The sequence below is a fragment of the Vipera ursinii genome, assembly GCF_947247035.1.
Source record: "Vipera ursinii genome assembly, chromosome: 6".
Taxonomy (NCBI): Eukaryota; Metazoa; Chordata; class Lepidosauria; order Squamata; family Viperidae; genus Vipera; species Vipera ursinii.
In genome coordinates, this window is record NC_139515.1 from 4,781,822 (window position 1) to 4,800,900 (window position 19,079).

Here is a 19,079-nt window from a genome sequence, read left to right on the forward strand (position 1 = left end):
TCCTAGGAAGCGGCAGATCTTTCTGTCATAAGGCACAGAGAAAAAAATATATGCTGTGAACTCCACATAGGCATCAGGAAGAGCATCCGGCCGGTAAACTCTCAGCTCCCTCCAGGCGCCCCAACTCTACCCCCAATTAAGGGATTGCAGGGTCGTAAACAGGGAGTAGGGATGCGGTGGCTCAGTGGGTTAGGACGCTGAGCTTGTCGATCAGAAGGTCGGCATCCCGAGTGCCGCGGAACAGAGTGAGCGCCTGTTACTCGTCCCAGCTTCTGCCAACCTAGTAGTTCGAAAGCACATAAAAATGCAAGTAGAAAAATAGGGACCACTACGGTGGGATGGTAACAGCGTTCCGTGCGCCTTTGGCGTCTAGTCACGCCGGCCACATGACCACGGAGACGTCCTTGGACAAGTGCTGGCTCTTCGGCTTTGAAACGGAGATGAGCATCGGCCCCTAGAGTCGGAAACAACTAGCACGCATGTGCGGGGGAACCTTTACCTTTTTTAAAAAATAGGGAGTATATAAAAAAGCTTTCATATATTGAAAATAATACCTGCTATCGGTTAAATTTTTTAAAAATCAGATAAGCCTGCTCTTGCATCAGGAGTGCATACACATGCAACTTCTTCTGTTGTTTTTGAAAGTCAGCAAAATACTAATCCAAGCATACAATCAGACAGCTTATCACTAAGTACCAGGATCATGCTTGTAATTGTTTTACTACCTTCAGTGCTTTTATTTTATTTACAATTAGTTTTTCTTTCATCCTAAGACTTCAAACAGACGTAAACACGTGTCTCATCCAGACACCCCTCCAATCATTTGACCCTTCTGAAACTTGGCTTAGCTTCATCAAAGTTTCTCCATAATACACCTGGGAGGGTACTAGGGGCTTCTGTCATTTCACTAATCCTAGGGATTAGGAAGAAAATAATCCAAAATATTTACACGAACAAATAAGGTGAAAGAATCAAGATAATTTGCCCTAAGTGCTTTTAAACATAACTAATAGTTCCTATTATTAAAAGCTGCAATGAAACAGGTCTGGGTTTTTTTTTAAAGGGTTGCGGTTACCAAGACTTTGAAAACTTAATTATGCTGCCATTAATCTTTCTGGATGATGGGTATCCCAAAAAGATTTTAGCGCTCTTTCATGAAGTCCTAAGGACCCTTGTTTATCAGCTTCTTTGATCTCTGCGGGAATGCAGGCTGGTGTTAATGAAAATTCTTTGGCAACAAGATACAACTGTAGGGTTGACATGAAGTTCAACTGAGGCCTACTGAGTTTTGGCCACCATCGATGAAGAGAATGTATTGTTCACCAGATGGGTGTCTTGAGATGGTTTTTTTTTTAATTACAGCCATATGCTCTTCTCGTTAGAAAGCAAATTGTGCAATTCTCAGAGCATTCAACTGGAGAGACTCATGCTAGTTGTCTCTAAAAAGTATTGAGTAATTTTGACCTACCAGGCTAAGCTAGCATGCATTTGACGTGCAACATAAAAGAGGATATGGTGAACGTACTTTGAATCCGTGGGCTGTAGGGATCTTCTATTCGAAAAGCAGGATCCAGAGCTCGGTAAATGACCTGAAAGCGACACGGGAACACGTCAATATGAGAGAGAGAGATCTCTCTTGCAAATACAGGCAGTCCTCGACTTACAACAGTTCATTGAGTGAGCGTTCAAACGGCACTGAAAAATATGACAGTTTTTCAGTTTATGACCTTTGCAGCGTCCATCAAAATGCAGATGCTTGGCAAATGATTCGTATTTACGACGGTTGCAGGGTCCCGGGATCACGTGATCTCCTTTTGTGACCTTCTGATAAGCAAAGTCAATGGGGAAGCCGGATTCACTTAACAACCGTTTGTCAAACTCAGGGGTAGGCAACCTGGGCTCTTTTGTGACTTGTAGACTTCAACTCCCAGAATTCCTGAGCCAGCCTGGCTCAGCTTGGAAACCTCTCCCTTTCCCCTCAGTGTGGCTGGCTCAGGAATTCTGGGAGTTGAAGTCCACGAGTCATAAAAGAGCCAAGGTTGCCTACCCTTGGTTTAACTGATCACCTGGAATGACTCACTTAGCGAAAAAGGTCGTAAAACAGTGGTCCCCAACCTTTTCAGCTTTGCTGGAAAGAGGAAATGATTGTGTGTGAGCAGCAGGCAGTGTGTGCTTGCGCGCACAGCTCCATTTGTCTGAGTGGCAGTTTAGGGTTAGGGTGCCACTTGCACAAATGGAGCTTCACACACACGTGTGAGTGTTCCCTGCTTGTGCAAATGAAGCTCTGCACACACAAGCGGGCCCACCTGCTGCTTTCGTGGCCTAGTTCCAATTGGGCCACAGGCCTAGTACCAGGCCACAACTCGGGGACTTGCGAACCTCTGTTGTAAAATGGAGCAAAACACACTTAACAAATGTCTCACTTAACAACAGAAATATTGGGCTCAAATGTGGTCATAAGTGGAGGACAACCTGTAAGGTCTTTAATCATATATAGATGACCAACCTCTCCCTCGGTGGAAGGTTCAATGTCAGAATAGCGGGAATCACAAATAATGTCGTCGACTTTCTTCATGGGGCCAGTCGAGATGCCTGGGAACGAATTCTCACAGTCGTAGGCAAAATAACGGTAGACTTTCCAGGTTTTGCCAAAATCTGATGACCTTTCAATTAACATGGCAGAAGGACGGAAGGTCTTAAAAACAAACACAACAAGAGGAGATGGTTTTAATTTAGGTCATTTGGAGTTGCAAAATCGTTTGCCTTTCTGTCGATATGGGAAAGTTAATTTTCCTTTCTTACTCTCTTTCCTGATTTTTTATTTTTTTTAATCCATGTCCTCACACATATTTTTATTTTATTTTAGTATTTTATTTTTATCCAAGGGAATGGGGCTGATCCAAAGTCACACAGCTGGCTTTCATGTCTAAGGTAGGACTAGAATTCACAAACTTCTAGTGATTGACCCGAAGTTACCCACCCGGCTTTCATGCCTAAGGTGGGACTAGAACTCACAAACACCTAGTAATTAGCTGAAAGTCACCCAGTGATTGGCCGAAAGTCACCCAGATGGCTTTCATGCCTAATGTGGGACTAGAACTCACAGACGCCTGGTGATTGGCCTAAAGCACAGGTCTGCAACCCGCGGCTCCAGTCCTCTGCCATGTGCAGTCCAAAAAAAGAAAAAGTGGGACTAAAAAAGTTCAACCAATCAATTCAAATATGCAGGGTAGGTGCATATCTCGACTTGGCTCCACTCTTCAGTCAAACCCTGTTCTGCGCATGCGTGCATGTACGCGCATGTGCACACATTTTTTGCGGCTCCCAGTTTTCCCTTTTGTGAGGGAACCGGTTCCGAGTGGCTCTTTCACTGTTTCAGGTTGCTGACCCCTGGCCTAAAGTTACCCACCTGGCTTTGAAGCCTAAGGCGGGACTAGAACTCACAGACACCTAGTGATTGGCCCAAAGTCACCCAGATGGCTTTCATGCCTAAGGTGGGACTAGAACTCACAGAACCTAGTGATTGGCCCAAAGTCATCCAGCCAGCTTTCATGCCTAATGTGGGACTAGAACTCACAGACTCCTAGTGATTGGCTAAAGTTACCCACCTGGCTTTCAAGCCTAAGGCGGGACTAGAACTCACAGACACCTAGTGATTGGCCCAAAGCCACCCAGATGGCTTTCATGCCTAAAGAGGGATTAGAACACACCCGGTTGTAAAGTGTAAAAAAAAGTTATGTTCCTGAATCTTCCTATAAGTCATGCTTCAACGATTGCAATTAGTAGTATGTGTTTTTTTTTGAGTGACAATCCTAAAAGGATGAAACCTTTTGCACATCTTTCCAACAAAAGTGTATTTTAAATCCTAGGGTACATCTGTCCTGCCAGGACATCTGTTAAAGAGGAAAACAACATTTTGTATACAGATGTTTTCTTTTCCGCCCCCAAAGATTATTTCCATTGCCAAAAGGAAGGAATTTAAAAGTCAACATATCTTCTTGTCTTAAATAACTGCCTTGTGGAAGTTTGGCAAACAGGGACCCCAGCGTTAGCAATTAATGCCGAGCAAATGTGATGGCCTTCAAAAGCCCACACAATTCTCACCTCTGCGGCAACAAAAAGTCAGGGATCACAACTTCCCAAAACAACCCAGCTGCAGGAAAAGAGAGATGCAAAAGGAACACTCCATCTTTCTCAATTTTGCGAGTGTTTGGAGATTCGTTCAAAGCAGTTCTTATCTAAAAATGCAGAACAGGCCAATTAAATTGCACCATAAAACTCCGGAATTTGTTGTCTGCCTTCCCTCTTGAATTCCAGGATTAATCGTTTTTAAAATCCTTTAATGCCTCTTATCTTACATGCGAAAATGCCAATTAAGCCTCTGACTGGCATCTAGGGCCAGGATATAGGACTGTTCTTTACAATTGGAAGGAAATGTTACGGATTTTTTTTACCTTGAAGGTCATAATGAGATGGGTAAAATGGAATTCCGCCTCTAGATCCAACTGGACAGTCACATTTTCTACTCCTACAGGGGGGAAAGAGGAGGTTTCATTGTAAACAAGAACATTTGTTAAAAGTCGAATTCCATCTCTTGAATTCCCCAGAGGGAAACAAACAGGGCTTTGAACCAAATCCTTCCTTCCTTCCTTCCTTCCTTCCTTCCTTCCTTCCTTCCTTTTCCTTCCTTCCTTCCTTCCTTCCTTCCTTCCTTCCTTCCTTCCTTCCTTCCTTCCTTCCTTCCTTTTCTGTCTTTCTTTTCTTTCTTTTTCTTTCCTTTCTTAATTCTTTCTCTCTTTAATCCCTCCCTTCCTCTTTCCCATCTCCTTCCTTCCTTTTTTCTTTCTTTTTAAACCCTCCCTCTTTCCCATCCCCTTCCTTTCATTCCTTCCTTCCTTTCTTCCCTTTTCTCTCTTTAATCCCTCCCTTCCTTTTCCCCATCTCCTTCCTTCCTTCCTTTCTCTTTCTCTCTCTCTTTCTCTTCTTAAATCTCTTCTTTCCTTCCCTCTTTCGCACAACACAGATTATTTCCCAGCAGAAGCAAAATATATTTGTAGTGATGTCTGACTTGTTGGTAGGCCTCCGTATGCTTTAAAAAAATGAAAAAGCGTGCCATTCTTATACAGTCTCATAACACATGGCCAGATAGTTCCATACACACACACACACACACACACACACACACACACAGAGAGAGAGAGAGAGAGAGAGAGAGAGAGAGAGAGAGAGAGAGAGAGTGTCTTCACAGGACTATTTCCAAGATCTTCACATCACATCCCACTGCGGCCTACCGTTTTCTGATTGCCACCACAGCTTCAGGCGATTGGGCGCAAAAGTGGTCACCACGTTTTCAATACGATGGCTGTCCGGATTCAAGGTCCCGTGGAAGGGATCACGCGAATCGCACGTAAAACATTTCTTGTCCTCCTGAAATAAGCAAGGCAAAAATCAATTGGGCAGCAGTGGTGATTTCTGGTGCCGAAACTTTGTTAAATTCTCACTTCACACTGGAACCATTCAAGTCCAGTCTAATGTCCAACATACTGGGGTCCCAACGCTGGACAGCTGATCTAACTTGCTTCTTAAGAGTTTAGACCAGGGGTAGGCAACCTTGGCTCTTTTATGACTCGTGGACTTCAACTCCCAGAATTCCTGAGCCAGCATGGAAGAACTTTGGCCCCTTCATGACTTGTGGACTTCAACTCCCAGAACTCCTGAGCCAGCATGGGGAAACTATGGCCCCTTCATGGCTTGTGGACTTCAACTCCCAGAATTCCTGAGCCAGCATGGTTCAGCTTGGAAACCTCTCCCTTTCCCCTCAGCGTGGCTGGCTCAGGAATTCTGGGAGTTGAAGTCCACGAGTCATAAAAGAGCCAAGGTTGCCTACCCCTGACTCTAGACACAATACAGCCATCCAGGAGAAGTTTTCACACTCCTTCTCCTCAGCCTTGAACTGTGTAGCCCTTGGTGCTCTCTGAGCTGGGTTGCTTGCTTGCAAACGTTACATGACCCAACTAGGGAACATCATCAGTGCTGAGTGAGTGTGGGGTTTACTCTCTGTTTATGTAGCTTGCCCCGCTGTTGGTGGCAGTGTGGCTTTGCAGTTCCTTGATTCAGCTATTGTTTTCTGCTTGATTGTTTGTCTGGTGTCAATCCCTGCTTATCTGGATGTTTATTCCAGGTGCAAATCCCACCTAGAATAACACCAAACAAACAAGCAAGCAGAAAACAATGCCTCAATCTAGGAACTATCAAGGAGCAAAACCACAGTCCCATCAATATACCCAGGTCAAAGTTTTCCAAAGAAGCAAGAAGCAAACCTCATACCCACCAGCACTTATGATATTCCCTAGTCAGGTAATGAAACATCCGTAAGCAAACAACCAAAATCAGAGGACACACAGGGCTCCACATGAGCATTCAATCCCCTAAGGGTCTTCTAGCCAAAGTTAAATACGATTTTTCATGTAAACCCGCCTCATCTTATGTTGTGTACAGCGCTACACAGTTTCCTGAAAGTGAGCAAGTGTTCTATCCTGCTTTGTACACTGAGATAACACCCGTTTGCACCAAAATATAGGAGAACACATAGACAGGTACTCCTCAGCTCACGACCACAATTGAGCCCCAAATTTAGGTTGCTAAGTGAGACATTCGTTAAGTGAATTTTGCCCCCTTTATGACCTTCCATGCCCCAGTTGTTAAGCAGCTATTAAGTTAGTGAATCTGGCCTCCCCATTGGACTTTGCTGGTCAGAACGTCACCAAAGGGGATCACGTGACCCCGGGACGCCGCGACCGTCATAAATATGAGTCAAATGCCAAGCGGCTGAATTTTCATCACGTGACCACGGGGGATGCTGCAATGGTTCTAAGTGAGAAAAATGATCATAAGTCACTTTTTTCAGCGATAGTGTAACAGAATAAAATAGAATAGAATAGAATAGAATAGAATAGAATAGAATAGAAAAGAATAGAATAGAATAGAATAGAATAGAATAGAATAGAATAGAATAGAATAGAATAGAATAGAATAGAATAGAATAGAATAGAATAGAATAGAATAGAATAGAAAAGAAAATATGGAATGGAATGGAATGGAATAGAATAGAATAGAATGGGAATGGAATAGAGAATAGAATAGAACAGAACGGAACGGAACGGAACGGAACGGAACGGGACGGGACGGGACGGGACGGGACGGAACGGAACGGAACAGAACAGAATAGAATAGAATAGAATAGAATAGAATAGAATAGAATAGAATGGGATGGGATGGGATGGGATGGGATGGGATGGGATGGGATGGAATGGAATGGAATGGAATAATAGAATGGAATGGAATGGAATGGAATGGAATGGAATAGAATGGAATGGGATGGGATGGGATGGGATGGGATGGGATGGGATGGGATGGAATGGAATGGAATGGAATAATAGAATGGAATGGAATGGAATGGAATGGAATGGAATAGAATGGAATGGGATGGGATGGGATGGGATGGGATGGGATGGGATGGGATGGGATGGGATGGGATGGGATGGGATGGGATGGGATGGGATGGGATGGGATGGGATGGGATGGGATGGGATGAGATGGGATGGAATGGAATGGAATGGAATGGAATAATAGAATAGAATGGAATGGAATGGAATGGAATGGAATAGAATGGAATGGGATGGGATGGGATGGGATGGGATGGGATGGGATGGGATGGGATGGGATGGAATGGAATGGAATAATAGAATAGAATGGAATGGAACGGAACAGAACAGAATAGAATATATGGAATGGAATGGAATGGAATGGAATGGGAGCTGGAAGGGACCTTGGAGATCTTCTAGTCCAGCCCCCTGCTCAAGCAGGAGAACCTATACTAAATGAACTGTTGCAAGTCGAGGACTCCCTGTACTTAGCTACTGCATCATATTTCAGTTGTGAAAACTGCAGATCTCAGCACTAACAGGGATGTGATCCTTTTCCAGGAAACAGCTCTCAAAATTAAGTCACCGCCACACAAGGACGTTAATTCAAGCTCCTGGATGCTGACATATTTCCTGGTGCACTTTTAATGCAACTCTCGTTAATTGCTCCACGTTTCCTACATTTTGCTTGGACATTTGGGTCCAGGATGCAAAGGCCACGATCTTCTCCTAAGCCTGCAAGGTTCAAAACAACTATGATGCCTCCCCTTCCCTTTCCTCACCACTCTCCATGTGCTAAATTTAAGATTGCAAACACCAGACAGCTATCTAGCCTCTTTTAATTCTGCAGAACAGCTCAATCCCGAGGAGAAGGCGATGTTATTATCTTTGCTGGCACAAAGACTTTGATGCTTTTCGTTCCAACCACTTTTCAACAACCGAAGACTTCCATTTTTGGAAATTGGGCGTCTTTATTTGCCTCCATCAGTCATGTTGTCGGACCTGCTGGCGATTTTTCTATCCCTCCGACCACCTAAAAGCTTCCTGAGCCGTTTGGAACGCCCGATTTTCTCCAGAAATATTTATGAATCCCTCTCACTTTTTAAGATAAACATTTCTACCTTTGGATTTAAACAAGGGGTGACAGGGCACCTTCTGAGTTGAAAAATGGGGAAACAGCTACAGTCGTGGCGTTATATAACATCACACGCCAATTGCACCAGAAACATCGAAGGGAAAAACACTGGGTTACTTCTGAAAGGGAGCAGAGAAGTTCCTGGTTCAGATCAATTTGTAGAAATCAATCTGGACAAATTTCTGAGTGAAGAGACAGGCAACTCAAGACTGTTCATATTTCCAGCAATTGATGGAAACTAATCAAGGAAAGAAGCAACCTGGAATTAAGGAGAAACTTCCTGACAATGAGAACCATTAACCAGTGGAACGGCTTGCCACCAGAAGTTGTAGGTGCTCCAATACTGGAGGTATTTAAGAAGAGAAGTGGACAGCCACTTGTCTGAAATGGTATACCTGTAGGGTTCTCCTGCCTCAGCAGGGGGCTGGACTAGAAGACCTCCAAGGTCCCTTCCAGCTCTATTCTGATTGATTGATTGATTGAATTTCAGTGATTTTTAAGAAGAGACTGGACAGCCACTTCTCTGAAATGGTATAGGTCAGTGGTGGCCAACCTATGGCACGCGTGCCAGAGGGGGCACTAGGAGCCCTCTCTGTGGGCACGCATGCCTCGCTCTTTGGCTACATTTTCGTAGGAAAACGCCATTTCTCAAGCCCCTTCCTAGCCAAAACAAGCCTCCGGAGTGAGTGCGCTGTTTTCAGCTTTGAGTTATATCAAATCCGACACCAGAAACAGACTAACAGATGACCTGAGTGCTGCACGTGTTGCTCTCAAACTTACAAAGTATAAGCCAAGGTTAGACAAATTATCAGCAAGCATACAACAGCAAAAAATCACATGAATTGTTCAAAGGCATGCCAAATGCAAACTTTTACCTTTCTGTAAAAAGTTGTTTGTATCATCGAAAGCTTTGTTGTTTGTGTTGTTCTTTTAAGACACAAGATGTTAATGTATGAGTTGTTTTTTCCTAAGCTAAAACCTCAGAATTCAGATTCAATTTCCGTGTTGGCCCTTTGCGATAAATATGTGGGTTTTGGGTTGCAGTTTGGGCACTCGGCCTCTAAAAGGTTTGCCATCACTGGTATAGGTCTCCTGTTTGAGCAGGGGGTTGGACTAGAAGACCTCCACGGTCCCTTTCAATTTTGTTATTCTGTTGCTCAGAGATAAGCTACAGGACTTGTACGTATGTCCAGTAGGACAACCAACATGCAGTGTTGCATTGTTACAGCAGTTAGATCTCCACTGCAAATTTCAGCAGTGGGATGGCCTCTTTTTAAAATGTCGAAAACATGACAGCACAGGCAGAGCCCAAATACCAACCAAGAGTCTCGAAAACCAAATGGCGCTCATGAATGGACCAGCTAGATGACATCAACCCTTGTTATCTAAAAAGCTTCTCCAAAGAGCTGGAAGGAGGGAATTAGCTACTAGAGAGCAGCTTTGAACAAATACAGCATTCTGCTCTGTTCCGTACGAACTTATCGTAGATCAAGTGCAGAAGCAAATTATTTCTAAACTAAAACCCAAACACTGTTACATTAGAATTTTCCTGCGGAATTTCCCAGCAGGCTAAATCTTTTTTTTTTTTTAAGTAAAGAACTTCCAAATCATTCGCCTTCAAATAATTGATACACCCGTTGGTAAATTAAAAAAAATGGAGCAGCCTTTTTTAAATAACATGCTTATAGAAGCTTCAAAGCAGGACTGAGAAAGACGTCCAGAATTGTTGTTCATTGACAGCTGGAACCGATACACAGCTGGACCGATACGTTGCCAAATTAACATTGTTTTCTGGCTCACTCCTTAAAAGTGCGCAAGCCGGAATCTTTTTAGAAGCTCCACTGGGCGAATATGCATGTCAGGAATTGAAGCCCTGGAATCTTCTTTGGGAGTTTGGGTGCAATCCCAAAACATCTGGAGGCAACCTGAACCCCATCGGCACTGACAAAGTAACCCATCAGTCAATTGCAAAAGGCAGCTTGGAACAGCTTCCATCTTGCAAAGTTGCCTGTAACACCATCAAGCATCCACATCTGCTTATCTCAGAGCTCGATGGGTGGATAAAAGTGCCAAATCCTGTCTGAACATCTGGTTGACTGTGCAACAAATAATCAAGACAAACTTTCCATCTGTCAGCTACAAGAAGCCGCACTGCATGGATCAGGGTATATACTCTACATGGATAAAGAATAGAATAGGATAGGATGAGATGGGATGGGATGGGGTGGGGTGGGGTGGGGTGGGATGGGATAGAATTTAGAGTATAACAGAACAGAATAACAGAGTTGGAAATGACATTGGAGGTCATCTAGTCCAACCCTCTGCTCGGGCAGGAAACCCTATACCAGGGGTCAGCAACCTGAAACAGTGAAAGAGCCACTCGGAACTGGTTCCCTCACAAAAGGAAAAACTGGGAGCCGCAAAAAATGTGTGCGCATGCGCGTACATGCCCGCATGTGCAGAACAGGGTTTGACTCAAGAGTGGAGCCAAGGTGAGATATGCACCTACCCTGCATATTTGAATGGATTGAACTTTTTTAGTCCCACTTTTTTTTTTTTTGGACTGCACATGGCAGAGGACTGGGAGCCGCAGGAGATGGCTGAAAGAGCTGCATGCGGCTCCGGAGTCGCGGGTTGCAGACCTGTGCCCTATACCATGTCAGACAAATGGAGGTCCAGTCTCTTCTTAAAAACTTCCAGTGTTGGAGCATTCATAGCTTCTGGAGGCAGGTTGTTCCGCTGGTTAATTGTCCTCACTGTCAGGAAGTTTCTCCTTAGTTCTAGGTTGCTTCTCTCCTTGACTAGTTTCCATCCGTTGCTTCTTCTCCTGCCTTCTGGGGCTTTGGAAAAATAGCTTGACTCCCTCTTCTTTGGGGCAGCCCCTGAGATACTGGAAGACTGCCATCATGTTCCCCCCTCGTCCTTCTCTTCATTAAACTAGACCTACCCAATTCCTGCAGCCGTTCCTTATATCTTTTAGCCTCCAGTCCCCGGAGGCGTTATAAAACATGATAGGTTTTTGGGAAGAATTGTGAAAGAAACCTAACACCAACTGCCAAAGAACTGGCAGTTGTGATTTCACATGATTGTATATGTAATGATAATAATGAACCAAGCATGAGGAAAGTGTTTCTCTCTCTCCTCTCTCTCTTTCTCTCTTTCTCTCTCTCTCTCTCTCTCTCACTTTCTATGTCTCTCTGGTTTCTCTCTCTCTCTCTCTCTCTCTCTCTTATTCTCTCTCTTTCACTTTCTATCTGTTTTTTGTCTTTCTGTCTTTGTTATTCTCTGTGTGTTTCTCTGTGTCTCTCTCTCTCTTTCTGTTTTTTCTTTCTTTCTCTCTCTCTCTCTCTCTCTTTCTTATTCTCTCTGTCTCTGTCCGTGTCTCTCTTTCTTTCATTTTCTACCTCTTTCTCTCTGTGTCTGTTTTTTCTCGTTCTTTCTGTCTCTTTCTTATTCTCTCTGTGTCTTTCTCTCTCTCTCTCTCTCTCTCTCTCTCTCTCTCTGTGTGTGTGTGTGTGTGTGTGTGTGTGTGTGTCTCTCTCTCTCTCTGTCTCTTTCTTTCTCTCACTTTCTCTCAGTCTGTTTTTTTCTCTTTCTTTCTCTGTCTTTCTTATTCTCTCTCTCTGCGTGTGTGTGTCTGTCTCTGTCTCTCTGTCTCTCTCTGAAAGAACGACCTCTTAAATCAAATCTGGTCCCTTTCCCAGAGACGATCTGGGTTGAGATGGAACTCACAGCAGGCAGAAATCAAGAGTTCTTTCTGGTATCACAGCCAGGACTAAAAAAAATAAAATAAAATAAAAATCCCAGAAGACTTTAGTTCATCGCATTCAGGAAGTTAAAAAAAAAAGCAGCAGCAAATAAGGGTAGGAAACAGTGGGACACGGGCAACTGCACAAACAAATCTGTGTCTGAAGGATGGAGTCTGTTTCCTCTCAACTTCTGGACACCAGCAGATGTTTCTGCTTATCGGAGGGGGGTGGGGGTTGCTTAGTCAGCTCGGGGGAACAAAGAAAAGGAGGAGAAGGCAACACACAAGTAGCCCTTGACTTAACACAGTACAGCCCCAAATTTCTGTCCCTCAGTGAGTTTACAAGTGCTTGGCCTACTATTGGAGTATGTTTGAAGCACCTCTCTGGAACAATGAAAATAGCTGATTTGACCCAACTTGCTTTAAGAACCTTAAAAAGGAATATTCGGAGAATGGCAAGTTGCGAGGTGTCTCTTTCAGATCATTTTTTTTTTAAAAAAAATCCCATTTATATCCCACCCTTCTCCGAAGACTCAGGGCGGCTTACAATCTAAGCACAAATCAATGTACTTTGTACCCTTTGATACCGTTCCTTATTATTTTCCAACTAGCTCAGGGGTAGGCAACCTTGGCTCTTTTATGAGTCATCCGTGGACTTCAACTCCCAGAATTCCTGAGCCAGCATGGGGGAACTATGGCCCCTTCATGACTCGTGGACTTCAACTCCCAGAATTCCTGAGGCAGCATGGCTCAGCTTGGCAACCTCTCCCTTTTCCCTCAGCGGCTGGCTCAGGAATTCTGGGACTTGAAGTCCACGAATCATAAAAGAGCCAAGGTTCCCCACCCCTGCACCTACATCAGGAGTCTTCAAACTTGGCAACTTTAAGACTCGTGGACTTCAACTCCCAGAATTCCCGAGCCAGCCACGCTGAGGGAAAAGGGAGAGGTTTTCAAGCTGAGCCAGGCTGGCTGAGGAATTCTGGGAGTTGAAGTCCACGAGTCATAAAAGGGCCAAGGTTGCCTTTGGCTCTTTTATGACTTGTGGACTTCAACTCCCAGAATTCCTCAGCCAGCCACGCGGAGGGGAAAGGGAGAGGTTTCCAAGATGAGTCATGCTGGCTGAGGAATTCTGGGAGTTGAAGTCCAGGAGTCATAAAAGAGCCAAGGTTGCCTACCCCTGCCCTAGGCCGCTTTATGACTTGTGGACTTCAACTCCCAGAATTCCTGAGCCAGCCACGCTGAGGGGGAAGGGAGAGGTTTTCAAGCTGAGCCATGCTGGCCGAGGAATTCTGGGAGTTGAAGTCCACGAGTCATAAAAGGGCCAAGGTTGCCTTTGGCTCTTTTATGACTTGTGGACTTCAACTCCAGAATTCCTGAGCCAGCCACGCGGAGGGGAAAGGGAGAGGTTTCCAAGATGAGTCATGCTGGCTGAGGAATTCTGGGAGTTGAAGTCCAGGAGTCATAAAAGAGCCAAGGTTGCCTACCCCTGCCCTAGGCCGCTTTATGACTTGTGGACTTCAACTCCCAGAATTCCTGAGCCAGCCACGCAGAGGGAAAAGGGAGAGGTTTTCAAGCTGAGCCATGCTGGCTGAGGAATTCTGGGAGTTGAAGTCCACGAGTCATAAAAGAGCCAAAGTTGCCCAGCCCTGCCCTAGCTGAACAAAAGCATCACTTGAAATACAGACTCATAAAATTGGCTGAAGCGGGACAGTTGCGAGGTGGCTTTTGCCCCGTTTTGCGACCTTTCTTGCCCCAGTTGTTAAGCGACTCAGGGTGCAGTTCTTAAGTTAGTCCATCGGTTATTAAGCAAAGCTGGCTTCCCCATTGTCAGAAGGTCACCAAAGGGGATTACGTGACCCTGTCACAAATAGGAGTCAGTTGCCAAGCGTCTGGGATTTTGATCACATGACCATGGGGATGCGGCAATGGTTGCAAGTGTGGAAAAACGATCGTAAGTCACTTTTTTCCAATGGCCACTAAACGGACGGTTGTAAGCTGAGGAGTACCTATATTTCCCAGCAGACGTTCCTCTCCAGCAGCCTCTTTCAGTTCAAACTCACCTGGAGGTGGCTCACGATGCAGAATGGCTCAGGTTTGTGAAGGCCACAGGTGGAGGTGACGGTCAGGTTGTTGGCTCGGCCAATCAGCAAGTCTCCTGTAGCCGGATAGCAGCTGCCCTCCGCGCATCCATAGCTGTATTCTGGTGCTTGACCCGCTACAATGGCCCAGAGGCCTAAAACGAAGAATGTCAAAAGAAGAAGTGTTAATATCGCTTTACAGTGCCTTGGTAAGGCCACACTGGGAATACGGCATCCAGTTTTGGTCACCACGGTGTAAAAAAGATGTCGAGTTTCTAGAAAGAGTGCAGAGAAGAGTGACAAAGAGGATCAGGGGACTGGAGGCTAAAACATACAAGGAACGGTTGCTGGAATTGGGTAGGTCTAATTTAATGAGGAGAAGGACGATGGGGGGACATGATAGCACTGTTCCAATATCTCAGGGGTTGCCCCAAAGAAGAGGGAGTCAAGCTATTCTCCAAAGCCCCTGAAGGCAGGACAAGAAGCAACGGATGGAAACTCATCAAGGAGAGAAGCAACCTGGAACTAAGGAGAAACTTCCTGACAGTTAGAACAACTAACCAGTAGAACAACCTGCCTCCAGAAGCTGTGGATGCTCCAACACTGGTAGTTTTTAAGAAGAGACTGGACAGCCATTTGTCTGAAATGGTATAGGGTGTCCTGCCTGTTCAGGGGGTTGGACTAGATGACCTCCAAGGTCCCTTCCAACTACTACTACTTCTTCTTCTTCATCATCATCATCATTATGTTGTTGTTGTTGTTGTTGTTGTTGTTGTTGTTGTTGTTGTTGTTATTATTATTATTATTATTATTATTATTATTATTATTATTATTATTATTATTATTATTATTATTATTGCATTTATTTCCATCAGGGGAATCAATACCCAAAAAACTGCTTTGGAAAGTAAGAAAAGGCAGCAGAGTGACATCTTTCTGTTTAGGGCAACATTTTCCATACTGTTTAGATCAGAGGTCCCCCAACCTTTTGGGCCCCAGGAACCGATTCCGTGGAGAGAGGTTTTTCTGTGGACCGGAGGGGGGGGGGGCGTGGTTTTGTGTGCTGCCTGCATCCCGCGGATGGGGCTTCGCTTGTTTGTGCAGAACAGTTGCTGGCATGCTGCGGACCAGTACCGGTCCATGGACTGGGGGTTGGGGACCCTTGGTTTAGATGTAATCCTACGGTAAAATCAAATTCTTCTAAATTCTATAGTCTAGGGCGCTGTTGGTTTGGTCTTGTAATTAAGGCACCAGGCTAGAAAGTCGAAGACTATGAGTTCTAGTTCTGCCATATCCATGAAAGCCACCTGGGTGATCTTGGATCAGTCACAAGGTGAGTTCTAGTCCTGCCTTAGCCATGAAAGCCAGCTAGGTGACTTTGGGCCAATCACCAGGAGATGGTGAGTTCTAGTCCCACCTTAGCCATGAAAGCCGGCTGGGTGACTTTGGGCCAATCACCAGGAGATGGTGAGTTCTAGTCCCACCTTAGCCATGAAAGCCACCTGGGTGATCTTGGATCAGTCACAAGGTGAGTTCTAGTCCCATTTTAGCCATGAAAGCCGGCTGGGTGACTTTGGGCCAATCACCAGGAGACGGTGAGTTCTAGTCCCGCCTTAGCCATGAAAGCTAGCTGGGTGACTTTGGGCCAATCACCAGGAGATGGTGAGTTCTAGTCCCACCATAGCCATGAAAGCCGGCTGGGTGACTTTGGGCCAATCACCAGGAGATGGTGAGTTCTAGTCCCGCCTTAGCCATGAAAGCCGGCTGGGTGACTTTGGGCCAATCACCAGGAGATGGTGAGTTCTAGTCCCGCCTTAGCCATGAAAGCCGGCTGGGTGACTTTGGGCCAATCACCAGGAGACGGTGAGTTCTAGTCCCGCCTTAGCCATGAAAGCCGGCCGGGTGACTTTGGGCCAATCACCAGGAAACGGTGAGTTCTAGTCCCACCTTAGCCATGAAAGCCAGCTGGCTGACTGTGTCAGTCACTCTCTCTAAGCCCAAGCCACCTCACAGTATTATTATTGCGGAGAAAATAGAAGGAAGGTGGTGTGCTGGATAAGTTGGTCACCTTTGAGCTATTTGTAAAAAAATAATAAAAGCAGGATCCAAATCAAATAACATACTAAAAAAAATACGAAAAGAATAAAAGAAAGAAAAATGGGGTGGGGGAGAAAGACACCTTGCTAAGAGGCAGTCACCCCAATAATTTGGGGCGGTATATAAATCTAAATAAATAAATAAATAAATAAATAAATAAATAAATAAATAATTTCAGGGTTCACCTACCCGGCCATGACCTCCACCTGGAGACCTCCACCAAACCCCCCACCCACCCACCCACCCCCGTTGAAAGGAAGGCCACCCAGCGATGGAGGCACCAGACCAGCCCGTGGAAATTTGCGCGCCTTTGTCCATTTTGGAGCAAGCGCAGAAATCCGGCCGACCGGCCCAGCCTCCTCCTCCTCCTCCTCCTCCTCCTCCTCCTTTGCGCTCCTCGCCTCTGGATTCAGCGCAGCCCCTTCCCCCCCCACCCGATCTCTCGCCTGCGCCGCGTGGGAAGCAGCCGCGCAAGAAAAAAAAAGAACAAGGAGTTTTCCGAGGCTGGAAAGCGAGGTTAAATCCAGCTTCGTAAAAGCGGAGCGGGTTCGTTTTCGAAGTCACCGGGGGCTGAAAGCGAAGCGTCTCTCCAAATCGAATTGGAATCGGTTTGCTTTTTTGCTCCCCCGCCGGGGCGAAGCGCAAGGACTTCTCGTAGCGCCGATTCGGGCCAAAATCCTATATAGAGGCCAAGGGAACTCGTGTCTTGCCAAAATCCTATATATAGAGGCCAAGGGAACTCGTGTCTTGCCAAAATCCTATATATAGAGGCCAAGGGAACTCGTGTCTTGCCAAAATCCTATATATAGAGGCCAAGGGAACTCGTGTCTTGCCAAAATCTTATATAGAGGCCAAGGGAACTCGTGTCTTGCCAAAATCCTATAGAGAGGCCAAGGGAACTCGTGTCTTGCCAAAATCCTATAGAGAGGCCAAGGGAGCTCGTGTCTTGCCAAAATCCTATATATAGAGGCCAAGGGAACTCGTGTCTTGCCAAAATCCTATATATAGAGGCCAAGGGAACTCGTGTCTTGCCAAAATCCTATATAGAGGCCAAGGGGACTCGTGTCTTGCCTACCCAAGATCTATAAATCCACGATAAACTCAGCCTGATTTTTTTTTTAACGGTTCGGATCTGTTTCGACGCCCGCACCTCAAAATTCAGAAGCGACTCCTTTCTGATGAAAAACGCCCGGAGCATCACTTCTCAAGCACTAAAATACTATTTCTTCACCCCACGGGACGGCAAAAATGCACAGCCGCAACTCAGCATGCATTGATTGATTGATTGATTGATTGATTAGCCCTTGGGCCATATATCAAAGTGCAAAGTTCCAGAAACAAATGATTACTAAAATTTGGTAAAAAAAGCCATTTAAAATGGAATGAGATAAAATACAATTTAAAATGAAATGAAAACTCAGCACGCACAAAATCGGGGATATCTCGTGGGCAAAGTGCAAAGGATTTACAACCTCAGTTTTCAATCATTTGCAATCCGATCCTGCAGTCAACTCAGTTCCCTTTAAAATGGCCTGTCGCGCAAAGGATCGTGACATGCCGTTGACAGATCTGCAACCTCAGATCTGGAGACTGGATTACTATTTTAAAAATCGCTTACAAACCCGGCCGAGCGGGGCTCAAGCAGCCAGAACGTAAAGCTGTCAGACCTAAACTGCAAAACTCCGAACGACCACTAGGTGGCGCCATATAACTACTACTTGCTGCCATCTAGCGGTCGTTCAGATGTTCGCAGGCCCAGATCTGAGAATCACCCGACAAAAAAAAACTGAAGACATCTGAATGTGGAGATCGGGTGTGCCAGATCCCCTCGGATCTTTTTCTGCCTCCGACGGCCTCTTGCTACATTGCCCGGGGTCATTCGGAGTGATGGCGTTGCGAAACGTTTGCAGTTTCGCAACCGACCCTTCGGAAGCAACTTTATATTAGGCCCGATAGATTTTTTTTTTCTTCTCCCACCTAGAAATTCGTCTCGGATTCGTCTTGCTTGCGGATCCCCGTTTCGACGCCCGATTGCGCAATAACCACCCAAATCCCAAACTTTGCATTGAATGAAACTGTCATGATTTAACAAGCTAGGAATGGATCCAAGGCTCCTCTTCGACCCCAAAGGCATTTTACGATTTCCAGAAAGGTCCCAATCCGAGGTTGGGAAGGGATCGTGGGGGGGGGGGGTTCTGCGCCCCAAAGAGCTTGCGAATCTCCATACAAGGGCAGAGAAAACATCTGCACGGATCCAGTTCAGCATCGCTGGCTCAAGTCCCACTGAGCCCGTTCCCCAAATTCCTGCTCTCGCTTTGCAGCCCCCTCCTGACCACCCGCCCCTGTTAAAATCCTTTCCCCAAACTCTCCAAAAGTTTTGAGCCAGCAAAAGAGAGAGAGAGAGAGAGAGGGGGAGAGAAAGGGAGGGAGGGAGAAAAAGAGAGACTGAGAGAAAAAGAAAGAAAGAAAGAGAGAGAGAGAGAGAGAGAGAGAGAGAGAGAGAGAGAGAGAGAGAGAAAGAAAGAAAGAAAGAAAGAAAGAAAGAAAGAAAGAAAGAAAGAAAGAAAGAAAGAAAGAAAGAAGAGAGGGGAAGAGAG

The 19,079-nt window shown here is 45.4% G+C and overlaps 1 protein-coding gene across 1 annotated transcript in view; it reads right to left on the reverse strand.

Moving 5' to 3' along the window:
• The window catches only part of LAMB1 (laminin subunit beta 1), a 73,969-nt gene that overhangs the window by 54,445 nt on the left and 445 nt on the right, over positions 1–19,079 (reverse strand). Inside the window, exons 2-6 of the mRNA XM_083366228.1 lie at positions 14,368–14,540; positions 5,292–5,427; positions 4,455–4,528; positions 2,507–2,695; positions 1,526–1,589 (exon numbers count right to left, since the gene is read on the reverse strand). Coding sequence (XP_083222354.1) covers positions 1,526–1,589; positions 2,507–2,695; positions 4,455–4,528; positions 5,292–5,427; positions 14,368–14,540 — 636 coding nt within the window. The remainder of the gene's footprint in view (positions 1–1,525; positions 1,590–2,506; positions 2,696–4,454; positions 4,529–5,291; positions 5,428–14,367; positions 14,541–19,079) is intronic.